The sequence below is a fragment of the Pristis pectinata genome, chromosome 1 (genome assembly GCF_009764475.1).
Source record: "Pristis pectinata isolate sPriPec2 chromosome 1, sPriPec2.1.pri, whole genome shotgun sequence".
NCBI lineage: Eukaryota > Metazoa > Chordata > Chondrichthyes > Rhinopristiformes > Pristidae > Pristis > Pristis pectinata.
Window position 1 is genome coordinate 144,601,068 of NC_067405.1, and position 18,964 is coordinate 144,620,031.

At 46.3% G+C, this 18,964-nt stretch overlaps 1 protein-coding gene across 1 annotated transcript in view; it reads right to left on the reverse strand.

The window, feature by feature from the left end:
- Positions 1 to 18,964, reverse strand: part of LOC127577919 (protein Daple-like) — a 279,944-nt gene that overhangs the window by 132,332 nt on the left and 128,648 nt on the right. The window contains exons 5-8 of the mRNA XM_052029632.1: positions 16,511 to 16,569; positions 12,227 to 12,310; positions 6,088 to 6,228; positions 734 to 921 (exon numbers count right to left, since the gene is read on the reverse strand). Coding sequence (XP_051885592.1) covers positions 734 to 921; positions 6,088 to 6,228; positions 12,227 to 12,310; positions 16,511 to 16,569 — 472 coding nt within the window. The remainder of the gene's footprint in view (positions 1 to 733; positions 922 to 6,087; positions 6,229 to 12,226; positions 12,311 to 16,510; positions 16,570 to 18,964) is intronic.

Consider the following 18,964-nt stretch of genomic DNA (forward strand, 5'->3'; position numbering starts at 1 on the left):
TGGAATGTACTCACTGAAGTACAGAAGAATGAGAGGGGACCTCATAGAAACATTTAGAATGTTGAAAGGTGGACAGAGTAGATGTGGCTAAGCTGTTTCCCTTGGTGGGTGAGTCCAGGACTAGAGGGCAAAATCTTAGAATTAGAGGGTACCCATTTAAAACAGAAATGAGGAGAAATTTCTTTAGCCAGAGGGTAGTGAAATTATGGAATTCTTTGCCACATACAGCTGTGGAGGCCTGATCATTGGGGGCATTTAAGGAGGAGATGGATAGGTATCTAATTAGTCAAGGTATCAAGGGATATGGGGACAAAGCCGAAAATTGGGGCTAGATAGGAATAGTTTTAGTGTAGCTCATGGAGCAGACTCGATGGGCTGAATGGCCTACTTCTGCTCCTTTGTCTTGTGATCTTGTACGTTCTCCCCGTGACTGCGTGGGTTTCCTCCCATATTCCAAAGACGTACGGGTTAGGAAGTTGTGGGCATGCTATGTTGGCGCTGGAAACGTGGCGACACTTGCGGGCTGCCCCCAGAACACTCCACGCAAAAGATGCATTTCACTGTGTGTTTCAATGTACATGTGACTAATAAAGATATCTTATATTTTATCTTATTTAAACAACTGGATATGAATTTCCCAGCTTGCGAGATCTGAACTTGTGTCTCATTAGTCCAAGGATTGCTGATCCAGTAACAGAACCACCATGAGAATAAGCTGGCAGTGGATACTAACAGTTCTTGTCTGATCCTCCTGAGTTTTGCCTTGGTGTCAGCCAGGTCCACCGCGAGATGCTGCTTCTCCCCTTTGTCGAGCTTTCCGTTGGGACTAGGTGGACAGTCGGGGTTTGGGGACTTCACAGGACTTGAGTCTAGCTGCTGCATCTGTAAGTAGTCACGGTCTTGGGTAAGCTCCACTATCATCTGCCAAAAAACAAAGCAATTAACAGTGTGGACCTTCAGGTGCTGATTCTTTGTTTGGCCAGATGAAAGTCCAAAGAGCTTTAGGAGGCATCTGCCTGGATTGTTAAGTATCATGGGGAGGTAAGGAAAATAAGATAAAAGACAATGGAACATAGTTTTTACTATCTAGAGACCAGGGCAAAAGGCATTTTACAGGCCTGGTTTTAAAAATCATGAAAACTTTAGATAAAGTAAATAAAGAACAATGTTTTAAATAGTTAATGGATAATAACCAGAGGGGACACGATGGTGCAGCTAGTACAGCCGCTGTCTCACAGCTCCAGCAACCCAGGATCAATTCTGGTCTCTGGTGCTACCTGTGTGGAGCTTGCCTGTTCTCCCTGTGACGGCGTGGGTTTCTCCTGAGCGCTCCCTGGTTTCTTCCCACATCCCAAAACTGAGCTGGTTGATGGGTTAATTGATCAGTTTAACTTGCTCCGACTGTCAGCGAGTGACAGGAGGTTCGGTGGAGTGTCAGTGGACATGTGTAGGTTACAGAGAAATAAGTGGGAAATGGGATTGATGGGATTGCTCTGAGAATTGGCATAGACATGATGGGCTGAATGGCCTCCCTCTATGATGTAAGGAAATATATATTTCTGAAATTATATATAACTGTGTCATAGAGTATACAGCACAGGCCCTTCAATCCAACTTGTCCATGCTGACCAAGATGTCTATCTAAGCTAATCCTATTTGCCTGTGTTTGGCCCATATCCCTCTAAACCTTTCCTAACCTGTCCAAATGTCTTTTAAACATTGTAATTGTACCGACTGTGGTGAGGTAGATTCAATAGAACCCTTCAAAAGGGGGTTGGAGAAATACTTGTGGAGAAAACACTGCATACATAAAAAGAGCGTGTGATGAACTGATAGTTCTTGGCAGATTCAGCAGACTTAATGGCCTTCTATCTTGTACTAGACTATGGTTCTATAGTATGACATCTTTCCAAACCTGCCTCTTCTCCTTCCAAAGTTCCTATCATTCAAGTACAAGTTGTACAGGGTCCTGGTGAGACTACACCAGGAACATGCTCTGGTCGCCCTAAGGAAGGATATACTTGCCATAGAGAGAACGCAGTGAAGGTTCACCAGAATGATTCCTGGCATGGATGATTTGCCCTGAAGTGGTTGAGGCCTATACATAGACCAGTATAGCACAGGAACAGGCCCTCAGCCCACGATGTTGTGCCGAACTAATTAAACTAGTAATTAAAAGCCTACTAAACTGGCCCCCTCTGCCAACACAATGCCCATATCCCCCCATTCTTTGTGTATTCACATGACTATCTAAGAGCCTCTTAAACGCCTCTATCGTATTTGCTTCCACCACCACCCCAGTAGCACATTGCAGGCACCCACCTTTCTCAGTGTAAAATACTTGCCCCGCATTTCGACCCTGGGGAAAAGATACTGGCTGTCTATAAATTTCGATCAGGCTTCCGCCGCTCCAGAGAAAACAACCCATCTTTGTCCAACCTCTCCTCATAGCACATGCCCTCTGATCCAGGCAGAATCCTGGTAAACCTCTACTGCACCCTGTCCAAAGCCTCCACATCCTTCCTATAATGGAACAACCAGAATTGAATGCAATACTCCAAGTGAAGCCTAACCTAAGTTTTCTAAAGCTACAACATAACTTCCTGACTCTTGAACTCAATGCCTCAACTAATAAAGGCAAGCATGTCATATGCCGCCTTTACTACCCTATCAACTTGTGCAGCCACTTTCAGGGAGCTATGGACATGGACCCCAAGATACAGAGGGATCATCAACTCTGTTAAGGGTATTGCCATTAACAGTGTACTGTCCCTTTATGTTTGATCTCCCAAAGTGCAGCACCTCATACTTGACCAGATTAAACTCCATTCACCATTTCCCCACCCACATCTGCATCTGATCTACATCCTACTGTATCCTTTGGCAATCTTTTACACTATCCACAACGCCACCAATCTTTGTATCGTCTGCGAACCTACTAACCCACCCATGCATGTTTTCATCCAAGTATGTATGGCCCCAGTACGGATCCCTGCAGAACACCACTAGTCATGGGCCTCCAGCCAGAATAAGACCCATCGACCACTACCCTCTCTCTTCTATGGGGCAAGCCAATTCTGAATCCAAATGGCCAAGTCACCGTGGATCCCATCCATCTCAATCTTCTGGATGAGCCTACCATGTGGGATCTTGTCAAACACCTTACTAAAACTGTACTCTCTAGGGTTAGAAAAATGAGAGACGATCTCATCGAAACATACAAAATTCTTACAGGGTAGATGTGTCCCCTGGCTGGGATGTTTAAAACCAGGGGTCACAAGGCTTTGAAGAAGGGTTGGAGGTGGACAGGAATTTCCTCACCCGGAGGGTAGTAAATCCTTGGAATTCTTTACCTGTGAAAGCTGTGCAGGCTCACTTGTTGAGTCTATTCAAGACAGAAATCAAAAAAAGATGTTTTGATATTAAGGCATCAAGGGACATGGAATTACTGCAGGAAAGTGCCACTGAGGAAAAATAATAGCCTTGATTTTATATAATGACTGAGCAGGCAGGAGGGGCTGAATGACCTGCTCCTACTTCTGTGTTCTTAACCATACTCATTAAAGTGAATGTCCTCCAGAGCGGCTTACAGAAAGGAAGAGAGACGACATAAGATTTCTTTATTAGTCACGTGTACATCAAAACACACTGTGAAATGCATCTCTTGCATAGAGTGTTCTGGGGGCAGCCTGCAAGTGTCGCCACGCTTCTGCCGCCAACATAGCATGCCCACAACTTCCTAACCCGTATGTCTTTGGAATATGGGAGGAAACCAGAGCACCGAGAGGAAACCCACGCAGACACAGGGAGAATGTACAAACTCCTTACGGACAGTGGCCGGAATTGAACCTGGGTCGCTAGCACTATAAAGCGTTATGCTAACCACTACACTACCGTGCCTTTTTACGATTTGCATTTCTAATGCACCTTTCCTGACCTCAGAACGTCCCTGAGCACTCCCCAGCCAATGCAATGCCTTTGAAGTGCAGCCAATCACAAGGAGCCACTGCGCAGCCAGTTGCAAACTCCTCAGGTTCATTAAAAGCTTTTGTGAATCATTAACTTCTCTCTCCCTCTCAGGGTTGCAATGAAGCAGAAATAATTTGCCACGTCATAAAGCACAGTGTGAGTGAGCACTGCTGGCTGGAAGCAATGCAAAAGTTTGTTGCGAAACAACTGCTTAATTATCAGCGATCGGAATGGAAGGGACACAGATTGTGGTGTGAACAACACCTCATATTCTGCCTTGGGAGTTTCTAACCTGACGGCCTCGACATTGATTTCTCTAACTTCTGGTAACCCCTCCCCTTCTTCTTCCCCCTCATTCCTTTGTCTTCCCTTATTCCTGTGGCTCCCTTCCCCCACCTTACCTGCCCATCTCCTCTCCTCCCCCCCATCCTTTATTCCATGGCCCACTGCCCTCTCCTACCGGATTCCTTCTCCTTCAGCCCTTTGCCTCTTCTACCCATCACTTCTCAGGTGTGGTAGTGCGCAGACACAGTAGTGTAGCGGTTAGCATAACACTATTACAGCGCCAGAGACCCGGGTTCGATTCCGACCGCTGTCTGTAAGGAGTTTGTACATTCTCCCCGTGTCTGCGTGGGTTTCCTCCGGGTGCTCCGGTTTCCTCCCACGTTCCAAACATGTACGAGTTAGGAAGTTGTGGGCATTGTGTGTTGGCGCCGGAAACAAGGCAACGCTTGTGGGCTGCCCCCAGAACACTACGCAAAAAATGTATTTCACTGTGTGTTTCGATGTCCATGTAACTAATAAAGAAATATTATCTTATTACATCTTCCCTCACTCCTTCTCCCCTCCCCCCTCACCTGGACTCATCTATCACCTGAATTCACCTATGACCTGCCTGCGTGTGCTCCTCCCCCTCCCCCCACCTTCTGCCCTCTTCCTTTCCAGTCCTGATAAAGGCTTTCGGCCCAAAATGTCGACTGTTTATTTCCCTCCATGGATGCTGCCTGACCTGCTGAGTCCCTCCAGCACTTTTTGTGTATTGCTCCAGATTCCAGCATCTGCAGAATTCCTTGTGGTAACCACATGTTACTGCCTACTTTGTAACTAGATCGTAATCGCTGGAACAATGGAAGGGATCCCAGAAAAAGGTTCACGCACCAAGATGATTAACTCCTTTAGAGGAAGAAGTGCTGGATGAATTCAGACTGGAAAAGTAACTCCTAGCGATAGGGAGAAGTGCTGACAGACGAGTGCAAATATTTCTTAGTGCATCGCAGTGGCACAGCTAGAAGATCTGCTGCCTTGCAGCGCCTGAGACATGGGCTTGATCCTGACCTCAAGAATCGTCTGCGTGGAGTTTGCACATTCTACTTGTAACCATGTGGGGTTCCCGTGGGTGCTCCAGTTCTCTCCCACATCCCAAAGATGTGCGGGTTGGTAGGTTAATTGGCTGCTGTAAATTGCCCCTAGTATGTGGGTGAGTGGTAGAATCTGGGAGGAATTAGTGAGAATGTCGGATTAATGGGTCCCTTGATGCCTTAATATAAGAAAATCTTTTTGATTTCTGTCTTGAATAAATTCAGCGCCAGCGACCCGGGTTCAATTCCAGCCACTGCCTGTAAGGAGTTTGTACGTTCTCCCCCTGTCTGCGTGGGTCTCCTCCGGGTGCTCCGGTTTCCTCCCACATTCCAAAGACATAGGGGTTAGGAAGTAGTGGGCATGCTATGTTGGCGCTGGAAGCGTGGCGACACTTGCAGGCTGCCCCCAGAACTTTCTATGCAAAGATGCATTTCACTGTGTGTTTTGATGTACATGTGACTAATAAAGAAATCTTATCTCATCAAACAACTGAGCCTCCACAGCTTTCACAGGTAAAGGATTCCAAAGATTTACTACCCTCTGGGTGAGGAATTTAATGGGTGGTTGGTGGTCAGGAAGGACCTGGTGGGCTAAAGGGCTCTTTTCCGTACTGGTGACTCCCTTTTCACAAGAGAACATTCATTCAGTCTCTGCTTCAGAGCGATTAACAAACCTCCATTCTCTCCCTGTTGATCAAATGTGCCGACGATTGCAAGATCACGGCTTCCGATGTTCTGAGTAAAGTATGCACATCCTCACCTCTGAGTACTCATCCCGATCATCAAGAAGCCTCTTCAGGTGGAAGACCATTGACCGTGACAGAGTCTCCAGATCTTCTGCATTCACCTCAGTCAGTTCCATCCACTGAAGGTCAAACACATTCTCCTGGTTATGGGTGATCTGCGAGGGCAAGGTTTAAAAGGAACATCAAGGTTACAACACAGAAATGGGCCGTAGTACAGGCTCCACATAAGCCTTCTCCCACCACACTCTGTTTCACCCGATCAGTACAACAGCTTCCCCTTCAATGCATCAATGGTATATGCCTCAACTATGCCCTGTGGTACAAAGTGGTAAATTCTCATCACACTCTCAATTTCCTATTGCATTAATTTGAAGCTGACTTGTATTTATGGACCTTGGATTTGTCTGTCTTCATACCATAGAACAGTACAGCACAGGAACAGGCCCTTTGGCCCACAATGTTGTGCCGAACTAATTAAATTAGTAATAATATGCCCAACTAAACTAATCCCTTCTGCCTACACAATGTCCATATCCCTGCATTTCCTGCACATTCATGTGTCTATCTAGGAGCCCCTAAACACCTCTATCGTATCTGCCTCCACCACCACCCCTGGCAGCGCATTCCAGGCACCCACCACTCTCTGTGTCAAAAAACTTGCCCCACACATCTCCTTTGAACTTGCCCCCTCTCACCTTAAATGCATGGCCTCTAGTATTAGATATTTTAACCCTGGGAAAACGATACTGGCTGTCTACTCTATCTATGCCTCTCATAATCTTATAAACCTCTATCGGATCTCCCCTCAGCCTCCGCTGCTCCAGAGAAATCAACCCAAGTTTGTCCAACCTCTCCTTATAGCTCATGCCCTCTAATCCAGGTAGCATCCTGGTGAACCTCTTCTGCATCCTCTCCAAAGTCTCCACATCCTTCCAAAAATAGGGTGACCAGAACTGAATACAATACTCCAGATGCGGCCTAACTAGAGTTTTATAAAGCTGCAGCATAACTTCCTGACTCTTCAGTTCCATGCCTCGACTAATGAAGGCAAGCATGCCCAATGTCTTCTTTACCACTCTATCAACCTGTGTAGCTACTTTCAGGGAGCTACGTACTTGGATCCCAAGATCCCTCTGCTCATCAACACTGTTAAGTGTCTTGGCATTAACAGTGTACTGTCTGTTGAAGTGGAAATATCTTCTCTATGTCTACGCTATTAAGTTATTAGTATCTGTTGGGTTCTGGCTTGACCAGCATATCCTGAGATGGACTTCTGCACTCAGCAAAGCCAAATCTATAAGCATGGAGCCTGCAGTGAAGAGAACAAAAGAGGCTGCAGATGTTGGAATCTAGAACAAAAACAGAACGGTGGAAGGACTCAGTGGGTCAAGGTTGGTTACAAGCCGTAACGTTGACTTGCACTTTTCACCTCTACAGATGCTGCTTGACTGGCGAGTTCTTCATTCTGTTTTTGTTATGCAACCACTTGCCCCAATTCAACACTCAATAACCCATCTATATTAGGAAAGAGAGATGGCACATCCAAAATTTTCATGCGTGTAGAAGTGGTGCCTGTGAAACTCCCTTTGTGGTGGGTTCAGGTGGGTCTGTTGGAGTGATCTGGGTATCTAGATTTCATTCAAGCCTTCCCTATCCTCGAGCAGTAACACCAACCAACCCTCTCACCCAACTGTTCTTGCCTCATCCAGTGTTCACTTCCACACAACCCCACCTACCAATCTGCTGACCTGACCCCCACTCCCTCGACCACTGGCTCCCCCCACACCTCAGACCACCACCATCACAGCTCCTCCACCTTGACTACCCAATGCAACCTCCCACCTACCAATCCTACCCCCACCACTCACCGCCTTTCCCACCCAGTCCCAAACTGCCAACCTCAGTCCTTGGAGGATGACTCTTGTCCTCTTTGCTCCATCCATTGACTGACCCGGAGAATTCCCAGTCCACAAACCCAACCCTAAGGGGGTTCTCCTGCCTGATGCCTGTTCCCCATTATCCTCCACCCCCACCCGATTTCCTTTCCCGAATGGGTCCCAAAAAGCTCATTGGCTCACTCAGACTGTAAGACCCACTTCAGAGGATCAATATATCAGGACAGATTTTGCAAATGGAAGAAGAGCAGGTGATTTCTCCCAGTGCCCTGACCAACATTTATATATCAATAGCTGTTGGTCGGGCCATGCTGTGGCTAAATTGCTTACCATATTCTTGCTGTACGTTGAACAGTCTCTGTTCCATGCATACTCCGGCCCCATTCCTCAACTCCTTCTCCGCTATATCAATGACTGCATCGGTGCCACCTCTTGTAACCGGGTGGGACTCAACACTTTCATAAACTTCGCCACTAATTTTCACCCAACTCTCCAATTCACTTGGACTACCTCTGACACCTCTCTCTCCTTCCTCGATCTACCCGTCTCCATCTCAGGAGATTGCTTATCCACCGACAGCTTCTACAAACCCACTGACGTCCACAGCTACCTTGATTACAGTTCCTCCCACCCTGTCTCTTGCAAGGACGCGATCCCTTTTTATCAATTTCTCCGCCTCTGCCCTATCTGCTCCCATGATGAGGCTTTTCACTCCAGGACATCCGAGATGTCCAAGTTCTTTTCTAACCGGGGCTTCCCCCCCCGACTGTGGTCGAGAGAGCTCTCACCCTTATCTCTGCCATTTCCCGCACCTCCGATCTCACCCCTACCCCTCCCAGACCCAACAGGGATGGGGTCCTCCTTGTCCACACATCATTCTCTGCACTTCTGGCATCTCCAACGGGACCCCACCAGCAAGCATATCTTCCCCTCCCCACCCCTTTCTGCCTTTTGCAGGGACCGCTCTCTCCGCGACTCCCTAGCTCCCTCCCCATTCCACCCCCCACCCATCCTGCTCCCAGCTCGGGAACTTTCCACTGCCCCCGCCATAGGTGCAACACCTGCCCCTACACCACCTCCATCCAGGGACCCCAACAGTCCTTTCAGGTGAGGCAGAGATTTACCTGCACCTCCCTTAATATCATCTACTGCATTCGGTGCTCCAAGTGTGGCCTCCTCTAAACTGGTGAGACCAAACGCAGACTAGGTGACCGTCTCACAGGAGACGTGCACTCCATCTGTAACCATGATCTGCATCTCTCCATTGCCAGTCACTTCAACTCCCCCTCCCACACTATCACTGATATGTCAGTCCTCGGCCTCCTCCACTGCCAGGAGAATTCCAAGCGCAAACTGGAGGAACAGCACCTCGATTTCCATCTTGGAACCTTGCAGCCTAACGGCATGAACATTGAATTCTCCCACTTTAGGTAATCCCCACCCTCCTTCCCCACAAATCCATTCCCCCCCCCCACCACCGTGCTTCTTCTCTTCTTCCCTTTCCCGGCCTCTTTTCCCTGTCTCTCCATACCTTTGACCCATCCCCTGGCGGATCTGCTCTCCCCTCCTCCCCCACACCTGCCCATCACTATCTCTTACCTACATCTACCCATTACCACCCTGTGCCCACCCTGCCTCCCCTCTTCTGTCCACCTATCACTGCTCTGCTTTTCCCTCCTAACTATAGGGCTTCCCCTTTTCCTATCTTCAGTCCTGAAGAAGGGTGCTGACCCAAAACGTCGTTTGCCTGCTTTTCTCCACGGATGCTGCCTGGCTTGCTGAGTTCCTCCAGCATCATTGTGTTTTTCAATGTATTCAGATGTTGACATAGCCACAGGTCATCCCAACTGGACTATTTTTAAGTGCTGTTCGGAAGGCACACTTCAGGTACAAGGGAGAGAAAGTATTAGAGTATTCTAATTTGCACTAAGTCCTGTGTGGCCATCACTCGGAGCTCATGGCTGTACGCTGGCTTGCAGTGCAGTGCAGTGGTGCAGTGGGTAGTGTGGCTGTCTCATAGTTCAGGTGGCTTGGCTTTCTGTGTGGAGTTTGTACGTTCTCCCTGTGACTGCCTGAGTTTCCCTGGGCTGCTCTGGTTTCGCCCGTCACCCAAGAGATGCAGCTAGGTTAATCAGCCCCCCAGTATCAAAAGAATCAAAGGGGCAGAGGGTGGGGGTTAGGGGGGTAATTGGTGGAGAAAAGAGTTGATGGTCAACTGGGAGAGAATAAGTTACACAGTTACAGCAAAGTAAGAAGGGAATGGGACTGTGGGAATTGCTCTGCTGGGAGCCATCATGGAACTGATGGGCTGAATTACCTCACCACGTGATAGTAGGTAAAGTATGTTTGCACGTTTCTCAAACTGATCTTCAAACGCCTGTGGTCTCTCCCTCCCCATCTCTGTGGCCTCTTCCAGTCCTACTAACTGAACATAGACCCCTCAGCTTTATACACCTCACTTAGATCTCTCCTTTGTATGGCAGGCACGGTAGTGTAGCGGTTAGCGTAACGCTATTGCAGTGCCAACAACCCGGGTTCAATTCCCGCCGCTATCTGTAAGGAGTTTGTAGATTCTCCCCGTGTCTGTGTGGGTTTCCTCCGGGTGCTCCGGTTTCCTCCCACATTCCAAAGACGTACGGGTTAGGAAGTTGTGGGAATGCTATGTTGCCGCCGGAAGCGTGGAGACACTTGTGGGCTGCCCCAGAACACTCTACGCAAAAGATGCATTTCACTGTGTGTTTCGATGTACATGTGACTGATAAAGATATCTTATCTTCATTCGGTATCAGTCAGGATAACTCTCCCACTCCCAAAAATGACGTGGGTTTTTTTACGTCCATCCAAGAACATTTGGGCCCTCAATTCATCCAGAGGTCAGCACCCCTGACAGTGGAACACTCGACCCGTATACACTGATCTGCCAACCTGGGTTACGTGCTCAAATTTCTAGAGTTGGATCAGAACTCATATCCTGAGGCAATGACACCACCAGGTTCAGGAACAGCTACTTTCCATCCACCATTCGGTTCTTGAACCAACCGGCACAACCCTAATCACTACAGTTTAGCAACACTATGACCACTTTGATCACTTTGCATTACAATGGACTTTGTTCTAATTCTGTCCTTTCTTGTAAAAATTGTGTATAATTTATGTTAAATTTATGTTTTTTTGTGAATGTTGTGCATCTGATGCTCTGTGCCTGTGATGTTACTGCAAGAAGGTTTATAATTGCACCTGTGCAGATATTTACTTGTGCAGATGACAATAAACTTGACTTTGACTTTGAAAGCCTACTAATTGATGCAAACACATGAGGCCTAAACAAGCTCACCAGCGCCTCTACTTCCTCAGGAGCCTAAAGAAATTTGGCATGTCCCCTTTGACCCTCACCAATTTTTATCGATGCACCATAGAAAGCATCCTATCCAGATACATCACGGCTTGGTATGGCAACTGCTCTGCCCATGACCGCAAGAAACTGCAGAGAGTTGTGGACACAGCTCAGCACATCACGGAAACTAGCTTCCCCTCCATGGACTCTGTCTACACTTCTCACTGCCTTGGGAAAGCAGCCAACATAATCAAAGACCCCACCCACCCCGGACATTCTCTCTTCTCCCCTTTCCCATTGAACAGAAGATACAAAAGCCTGAAAGCACGGACCACCAGGCTCAAGGACATCTTCTATCCCGCTGTTATAAGACTATTGAACGGTCCCCTAATACGATAAGGTGAACTCTTGACCTCACAATTTACCTCGTTATGAACTTGTACCTTATTGCCTGCCTGCACTGCACTTTCTCTGTAACTTTATTCTGCATTCTGTTACTGTTTTCCCTTGTACTACCTCAATGAACTGATGTAATGAATTGATCTGTATGAATGGTATGCAAGACAAGTTTTTCACTGTACCTCGGTACATCTGACAATAATAAACCCATTTAAAGGTGCTGGAGAGATCAGAGGTCAACGTAAAGGTTTACCTGAGTAACACCGAGGGATTACATTATGATTACATTAATTACAAGGGCTACAATAGCAGAATACAGTGATTTTGGTAATGGGTTGCCTATCACACTCAGCTCAGGTCAACTGGGGATGTAATGCATCATCTGTGCCAACACCACGAAATGGATTTTCAATCTGAACCACACATTTTATTTGGATTCATCCTCAACCGTACAATTACAATTTACCAGTGTGCCCTGCACACCATCCCTCTTACCGACAGCAACAAGTTTTCGCTGAGACTCACCTCTTGTATGTGAGCAACTATGGCTGTCTGAGTTGTAATGTCCAACTGTTTGATCCGTTCAATGAATTCTTCCTTTCGTTCGCACTGTGTTGGATAGGGAGAAGAATAACTTATTTCAAATTACTGTAATTCTTGTTCAAATCCCACCTGCTGAGGACATTCTCCCCTTTCCCCTCTCTCATCGGGCAGAAGATGCAAAAGCCTGAAAGCACCTACCACCAGGCTCAAGGACAGCTTCTACCCCGCTGTTATAAGACTACTGAACGGTCCCCTAGCACAATAAGATGGACTCTTGACCTCACAATCTACTTCGATATGGCCTTGCACCTTATTGTCTACCTGCACTGCACTTTCTCTGTAACTGTAACACTTTATTGTGTATTCCGTTATTGTTTTCACCTGTACTAACTCAGTACTACGCACTGATGTGATGAAATGATCTGTATGGATGGCATGCAAAATAATGTTTTTCTACCGTACCTCGGTACATGTAACAATAATAAACCAATTTACCAAATCACAGTATTTAATAACTAAGGGTACACATGTACAGACAAGCACACGCATGCATACACACGTCAGTTTCTGAAGAAGTTTGTATCTGGTTTAAAAAATGGACTCTGGCAGAAAGAGAGGAAGGAACTTTCACTGCAGTTATACAGGCATAGATAGGGTGAATGCACACTGTCTTTTTCCCAGGGAAAGGGAACCAAAAACTAGAGGGCATAGGTTTTAAGGTGAGAGGGGAAAGATTTAAAAGGGGACCTGAGGGGCAACTTCTTGACACAGAGAGTGGTGGGTACATGGATCGAGCTGCCAGAGAAAGTGGTTGAGGCAGATACAATAACAACATTTAAAAGACATTTGACAGGTACATGGATAGGAAAGGTTTAGAGATATGGGCCAAATGTGGGCAAATGGGAGGAGCTTAGATGGGCACCTTGGTCAGCATGAACTAGTTGGGCCGAAGGGCCTGCTTCCGTGCTGTATTACTCTATGACCGTAGGCTTGGTAAAATCACGTTGGAGGGGAGGAATAGTGATGAAACTTGAAGAACTGCTGCCTCACAGGTTAAATTCTGATCACCAATTCTGTCTGTGTAGAGTTTGCACGTTCCCTCTGTGGTGCACGAGTTTCCTCCGGGTGCTCCGGCTTCCTGCCGCATCCCAATGATGTGGGGGTTGGTAGGTTAATTGGCCGCTATAAATTGCCCCCAGTGTGTAGATGAGTGGTAGAACCTGGGGGGAGCTGATGGGAGTGTAGGGAGAATGAATCGGGATGAGTGTAGGATTGGTGTAGATGATCAGCGGGGACCTGATAGGCCTATTTCCATGCCGAATGTCTCTGCAGTGGGCAGTTTTGGTCCTGGTATGAAAGAAAGGACATACTTGGAGACTGTGCAGCTTAGATTTCCTCCATCAATTCTCGAGAACGAAGGCAGGGAGGCAAAAATGAGGAGAGGGCTGGGGAGATATCTTGTGAGGAGAGAATGAGTGGTGTTGACCTATACCATCTGGAGTTTAGAAGAATGAGTGGTCAGCTCGTTAAGATGACCAAGATTCAGACAGGGGTAGAAGGACATCCACTGAGAAATTGTTTCCTCAGACAGAAGAGTCTGGAATTAGAGAACCATAGTCTCAGGATGAGAGGTTATCCATTTGAGACAAGGAGCAATCTCTGTGCACAGAGAGTTATAAATCTTTGGAATTATCTCCATAGTAAAAGAACAGACAACAGTACAGCACAGGAAAAGGCCCTTTGGCCCACCATGTCTGTGCTGAACACAATGCCAAATTAAACTAAATCTCTTCTGCTTGCACATGACCCATATCCCTCCATTCCCTGCATATTCATGCATCTCTTAAACGTCTTTATCATATCTGCTTCCACCACCACCCCTGGCAGCTTGTTCCAGGCACCCACCACTCTCTGTAAAAAAAAACTTGCCCCACACATCTCCTGTAAACTTTCCCCCTCTCATCTTAAATGCATATCCTCTAGTATTTGACATTTCTACCTTGGCAGAAAGATTCTGACTGTCTACCCTATCAGTGCCTCTCATAATTTTCTAAACCTCTATCAGGTCTCCCCTCAGCCTCCGCTGCTCCAGAGGAAACAACCCTAGTTTGTCCAACCTCTCCTTGTGGCTCATACCCTCTAATCTAGGCAGCATCCTGGTGAACCTCTTCTGCACCCTCTCCAAAGCCTCCATCCTTCCTGTAACGGGGCAACCAGAACTGCACACAATACTCCTTGTAGCTGAGATCAAGATACTGGAAAATCAAGGGATATGAGGATCAGCCCAGAAAATTAATTAGGTACAGGATCACCCATGATCTCCTTGAGTGACAATGCAAGCCCAAGGGACCTTGTGGCCGACACCTGCCTTTATACAGACGCTGAAATCTGGAGTTGTTTGGAATCATCAGGAATTGTTTGTTCCTCCTGCTTTGATGCCTTTTGTGAGTATGCCTTTTCTGTTTGGATATCACACAAAGGAAAGGATCGGGACGACAAAGAGCACCAGTAATAACACTTGCATATCCAGAGTCCTTTTCTTGACCTTGCGAAGTCCAACAGTCCTTGAGGACAAGGAAGAGTTTTGAAGTCGATTGTTGTAATGCTGGGATTGTGGCAGACAATACATGCACAGAAAAATCCCACAAACAAAATGAAAACGTGATATCAAATTGAATAATTTGCTTCCAGCAATTTTAGTTGAGGGATAAGCGTTGGTAAGAACTCTTCCGCACTCCTTTAACAGTGCTACGTGATCTCTTACATGAGTGGGCAGGAGGTTTAACAGATAATCTTTAAGGTGGCCTCCTGAAGGGCGGAGGTCATTCAGTGCTTAGAACACAGCACAGGAACAGGCCCTTTGGCCCACAGTGTTGTGCCGACCATAATGCTAAATTAAACTAAACCTTTGTGCCTGCACATGATCCACATCCCTCCATTCCCTGCCTGTTCACGTGCCTGTCCTAATGCCTCTTAAACACCAACAATCATGTCTGCTCCCACCACCACCCCTGGCAGCGCATTCCAGACACCCACCACTCTCTGTGTAAAAAGCTTACCCCACACATCTCCTCTCAACTTTCCCCCTCTCAATTTAAAGCTACGTCCTCTAGCATTTGAAATTTATACCCTGGGAAGAAGACTATCAACCCTGTCTATACCTCTCATAATTTTATAAACCTAGATTCATCCCACTTCCAGAAGATATAGTAGGCCTATATATTGGGCCCATGGTCCAAACATTGTTAAAAAGCTGGGGCTATGGAACTGTAAACTAGCAAGTTTAAAGGAAAGGGAAATGCAATCATTTTGCAAGCTCTGAGTAGAGCAGTGCAGTGGGCTGGTTCAATACCTCTTCCAAAAATCCATCACAGGAAGGATGGGTCAAAAAGCCTCTTCCTCTTTTGCAGTTCTGGGAATCCATGAATTAGCAGAGATCCCTGTCGTCTGGGCTTCACTTACTTAACATCCTTTTCAGTATTAAGCAAATGTTAAGATTTTGTTTTCCCTTGAAGCTGCTTTTTTTTTTGGTGATTCTGCTATAACACACGTTTCCAGAACGCGAATTGGTTACAGTACAATTAATGGATTAGGGAGCACTATTTAAAATAACATGGGGTACATTGATCAGAATCAGAATTGTTATCACTGACTAATACATCGTGAAATTTGTTGTTTTGCAGCAGTAGTACAGTGCAAAGACATAAAATTACTGCAAGTTACAAAATAGGTAAATAGTGCAAAACGAAAGGAATAACAAGGTAGTGTTCATGGGCCGTTCAGAAATCTGATGGCGGAGGGGAAGCAGCTGTTCCCAAATCACTGAGTGTGGGTCTTCACGCTCCTGTGCCTCCTCCCTGATGATAGTAACGAGAAGAGGGTATGTCCCGGATGGTGAGGGATGCCGCCTTCTTGAGGTCATAGCACAATCGCGATTGGGAAAACCTGTTCAAGTCTGTGGTTTGAAGGTGGCTACTACCTGTTCTGCTATAACATATCTTTGTATAACGCGAGGTTTTTAGGAACATAACTATCACGTTATGGCAGAACTGCTTGCATGAGCAAAAGAAAAATCCACAAACTATTCCTTCAACAGCTTCTTTCCTGCACACGTGACAAATCCATGAACGCCACCCTGAAGTTGCAGAAGGTTTTTTTAAAGGGATCGCTCTTGCTCAACAGAATCTGTTGCGAGCCCAGAAGCACACTGAAGGCTTAATTTTGTCACATTCCTGCAAGTTTATCAGGCCAGGCAGTGCTACTTACCTGCACAGCACACCCCAGCATGAGTAACAGCACTTTCTTGATTTCATCCATGCTTTTTCCTGAAGGGGGGTAAAGAGAGGGAAAAACCATAGTGAAAGTCACTCCTTATATGGAAACTGCAAACTTTAAATTAGACCAGCTTTGTAAAAGTAATCAAATGGATATACATAGCCAATTTTCTAGTCGTGATCTCTGCACAAGGAATTCCAATGGAAAAGGAACGTTTGGCTATCACACAAAGGTGGGCAGGCACGGTAGTGTAGCGGTTACCATAACACTATTACAGTGCCAGCGACCCAGGTTCAATTCCGACCGCTGTCTGTAAGGAGTTTGTACGTTCTTCCCGTGTCTGCGTGGGTTTCCTCCGGGTGCTCCGGTTTCCTCCCACATTCCAAAGACGTACGGTTTAGGAAGTTGTGGATGTGCTATGTTGGCGCCTGAAGCGTGGCGACACTTGCGGGCTGCCCCCAGAACACTCTACGCAAAAGGTGTATTTCTCTGTGTGTTTTGATGTACATGTGATTAATAAAGAAATCTTATAAAGAATCGAGATAACAAAGAGGATCGGTAATAACACTTGCATATCCAGAGTCCTTTTCTTGACCTTGCGAAGTCCAACAGTCCTTGAGGACAAGGAAAAGTTCTGAAGTCAATTGTTGTTATGCTGGGATTGTGGCAGACAATACATGCACAGAAATCGGATAATTTGTTTCCAGCAATTTTAGTTGAGGGATAAACGTTGGTAAGAATTCTTCTGCACTCCTATAACAGTGCTACGTGATCTCTTATGAGCGGGCAGGAAGTTTAACAGATAATCTTTAAGGTGGCCTCCTGAAGGGCAGAAGTCACTTGGTACTTAGAACACAGAACGAAAACAGGCCCTTCGGCCCACAGTGTTGTGCCGACCATAATGCTAAATTAAACTAAACCTTTGTGCCTGCACATGATCCACATCCCTCTATTCCCTGCCTGTTCACGTGCCTGTCTAAATGCCTCTTAAACACCAACAATCATGTCTGCTCCCACCACCACCCCTGGCAGCGCATTCCAGACACCCACACATCTCCTCTCAACTTTCCCCCTCTCAATTTAAAGCTACGTCCTCTAGCATTTGACATTTATACCCTGAGAAAAATACTCTATCTACCCTGTCTATGCCTCTCATAATTTTATAAACTTAGATTCATCCCACTTCCATATGAAATAGGAGCAGAATTAGGCCATTTGGCCCATCGAGTCTGCTCTGTGTCACAAACCAGCAACAAAAGAAACACACTGAGCATGATTCAGTGTTAAAAACTATTTTATTAATCACTACTTATGATAATACGTAAAATAAAAGTAAAAAAAAATGTTAGTATGTTAGAATTCAAGAATGTTAAACCTCGAACATTAACCCCAAAACTAAACTCTTCGTGTGTGTGTGTGACAAAGTCCAAAACTCCCAGTTCCTGAATGGTTCTTAAAGTTCAGTTCCGCAAGCCATAAGGTGAAACATGAGCAAGGGCTTCTTCAACAACCACCGTTGTCTGAAGATAAGATGTAGATGTAGAAAAACATAGAGAGAGTACATACGAAATCCAAATGTTCCATGATGGAACCCAAACGACACTTCAGTGTTTACTCGGTAGTGACTTCCTCACCCCGAAAAGCATCCGAACCGTGGTCGTCCACACACAAATACCTGTTTCCTTCTACAGGTCAGCAACAAAGTGAACTCCACTGGATTACTTCCAACTTCCATACATGGATTTCAGTGGTAAACACAGTTATTGTTTCTCATCCATCGATAGAGAAAACAAGCAGGCTGGTGTCTCTCTCCCTTCTCTCTCTCTCTTCTTCTTCTTCAACAACGTCATTACGTCCTTTATCTTCTATTGACGTAAGCACGCCCCACACACACATACACACACACTCTCTATCTTAAAGGGACTTTCACTGAGTCCGTAACATCTGCTATTCAATCATGGCTGATTCTTTTTTCAACCCCATTCTGCTGCATTCTCCCCGTAATCTTGAACCCAACAATCTCTACCTAAATACACCCAATGACTTGGCCTCCACAGTCCTCTGTGGCAATGAATTCCACAGATTCACCACCCTCTGGCTGAAGAAATTCCTCCTCATCTCAGTTTTAAAGGGACGTCCCTTTATTCTGAGGCTGTGCCCTCGGATCCTGGACCGTCCCACTGATGGAAACATCCTCTCCATGTCCACTCTATCCAGGCCTTTCAGTATCCAGTAGGATTAAGATAAGATATCTTTATTAGTTACATGTACATTGAAACACACAGTGAAATGCACCTTTCGCGTAGAGTGCCCTGGGGGCAGCCCACAAGTGTCACCACACATCCGGCGCCAACATACCATGCTCACAACTTCCTAATCCAGATGTCTTTGGAATGTGGGAGGAAACCGGAGCACCCAGAGGAAACCCATGCAGACAGGGGGAGA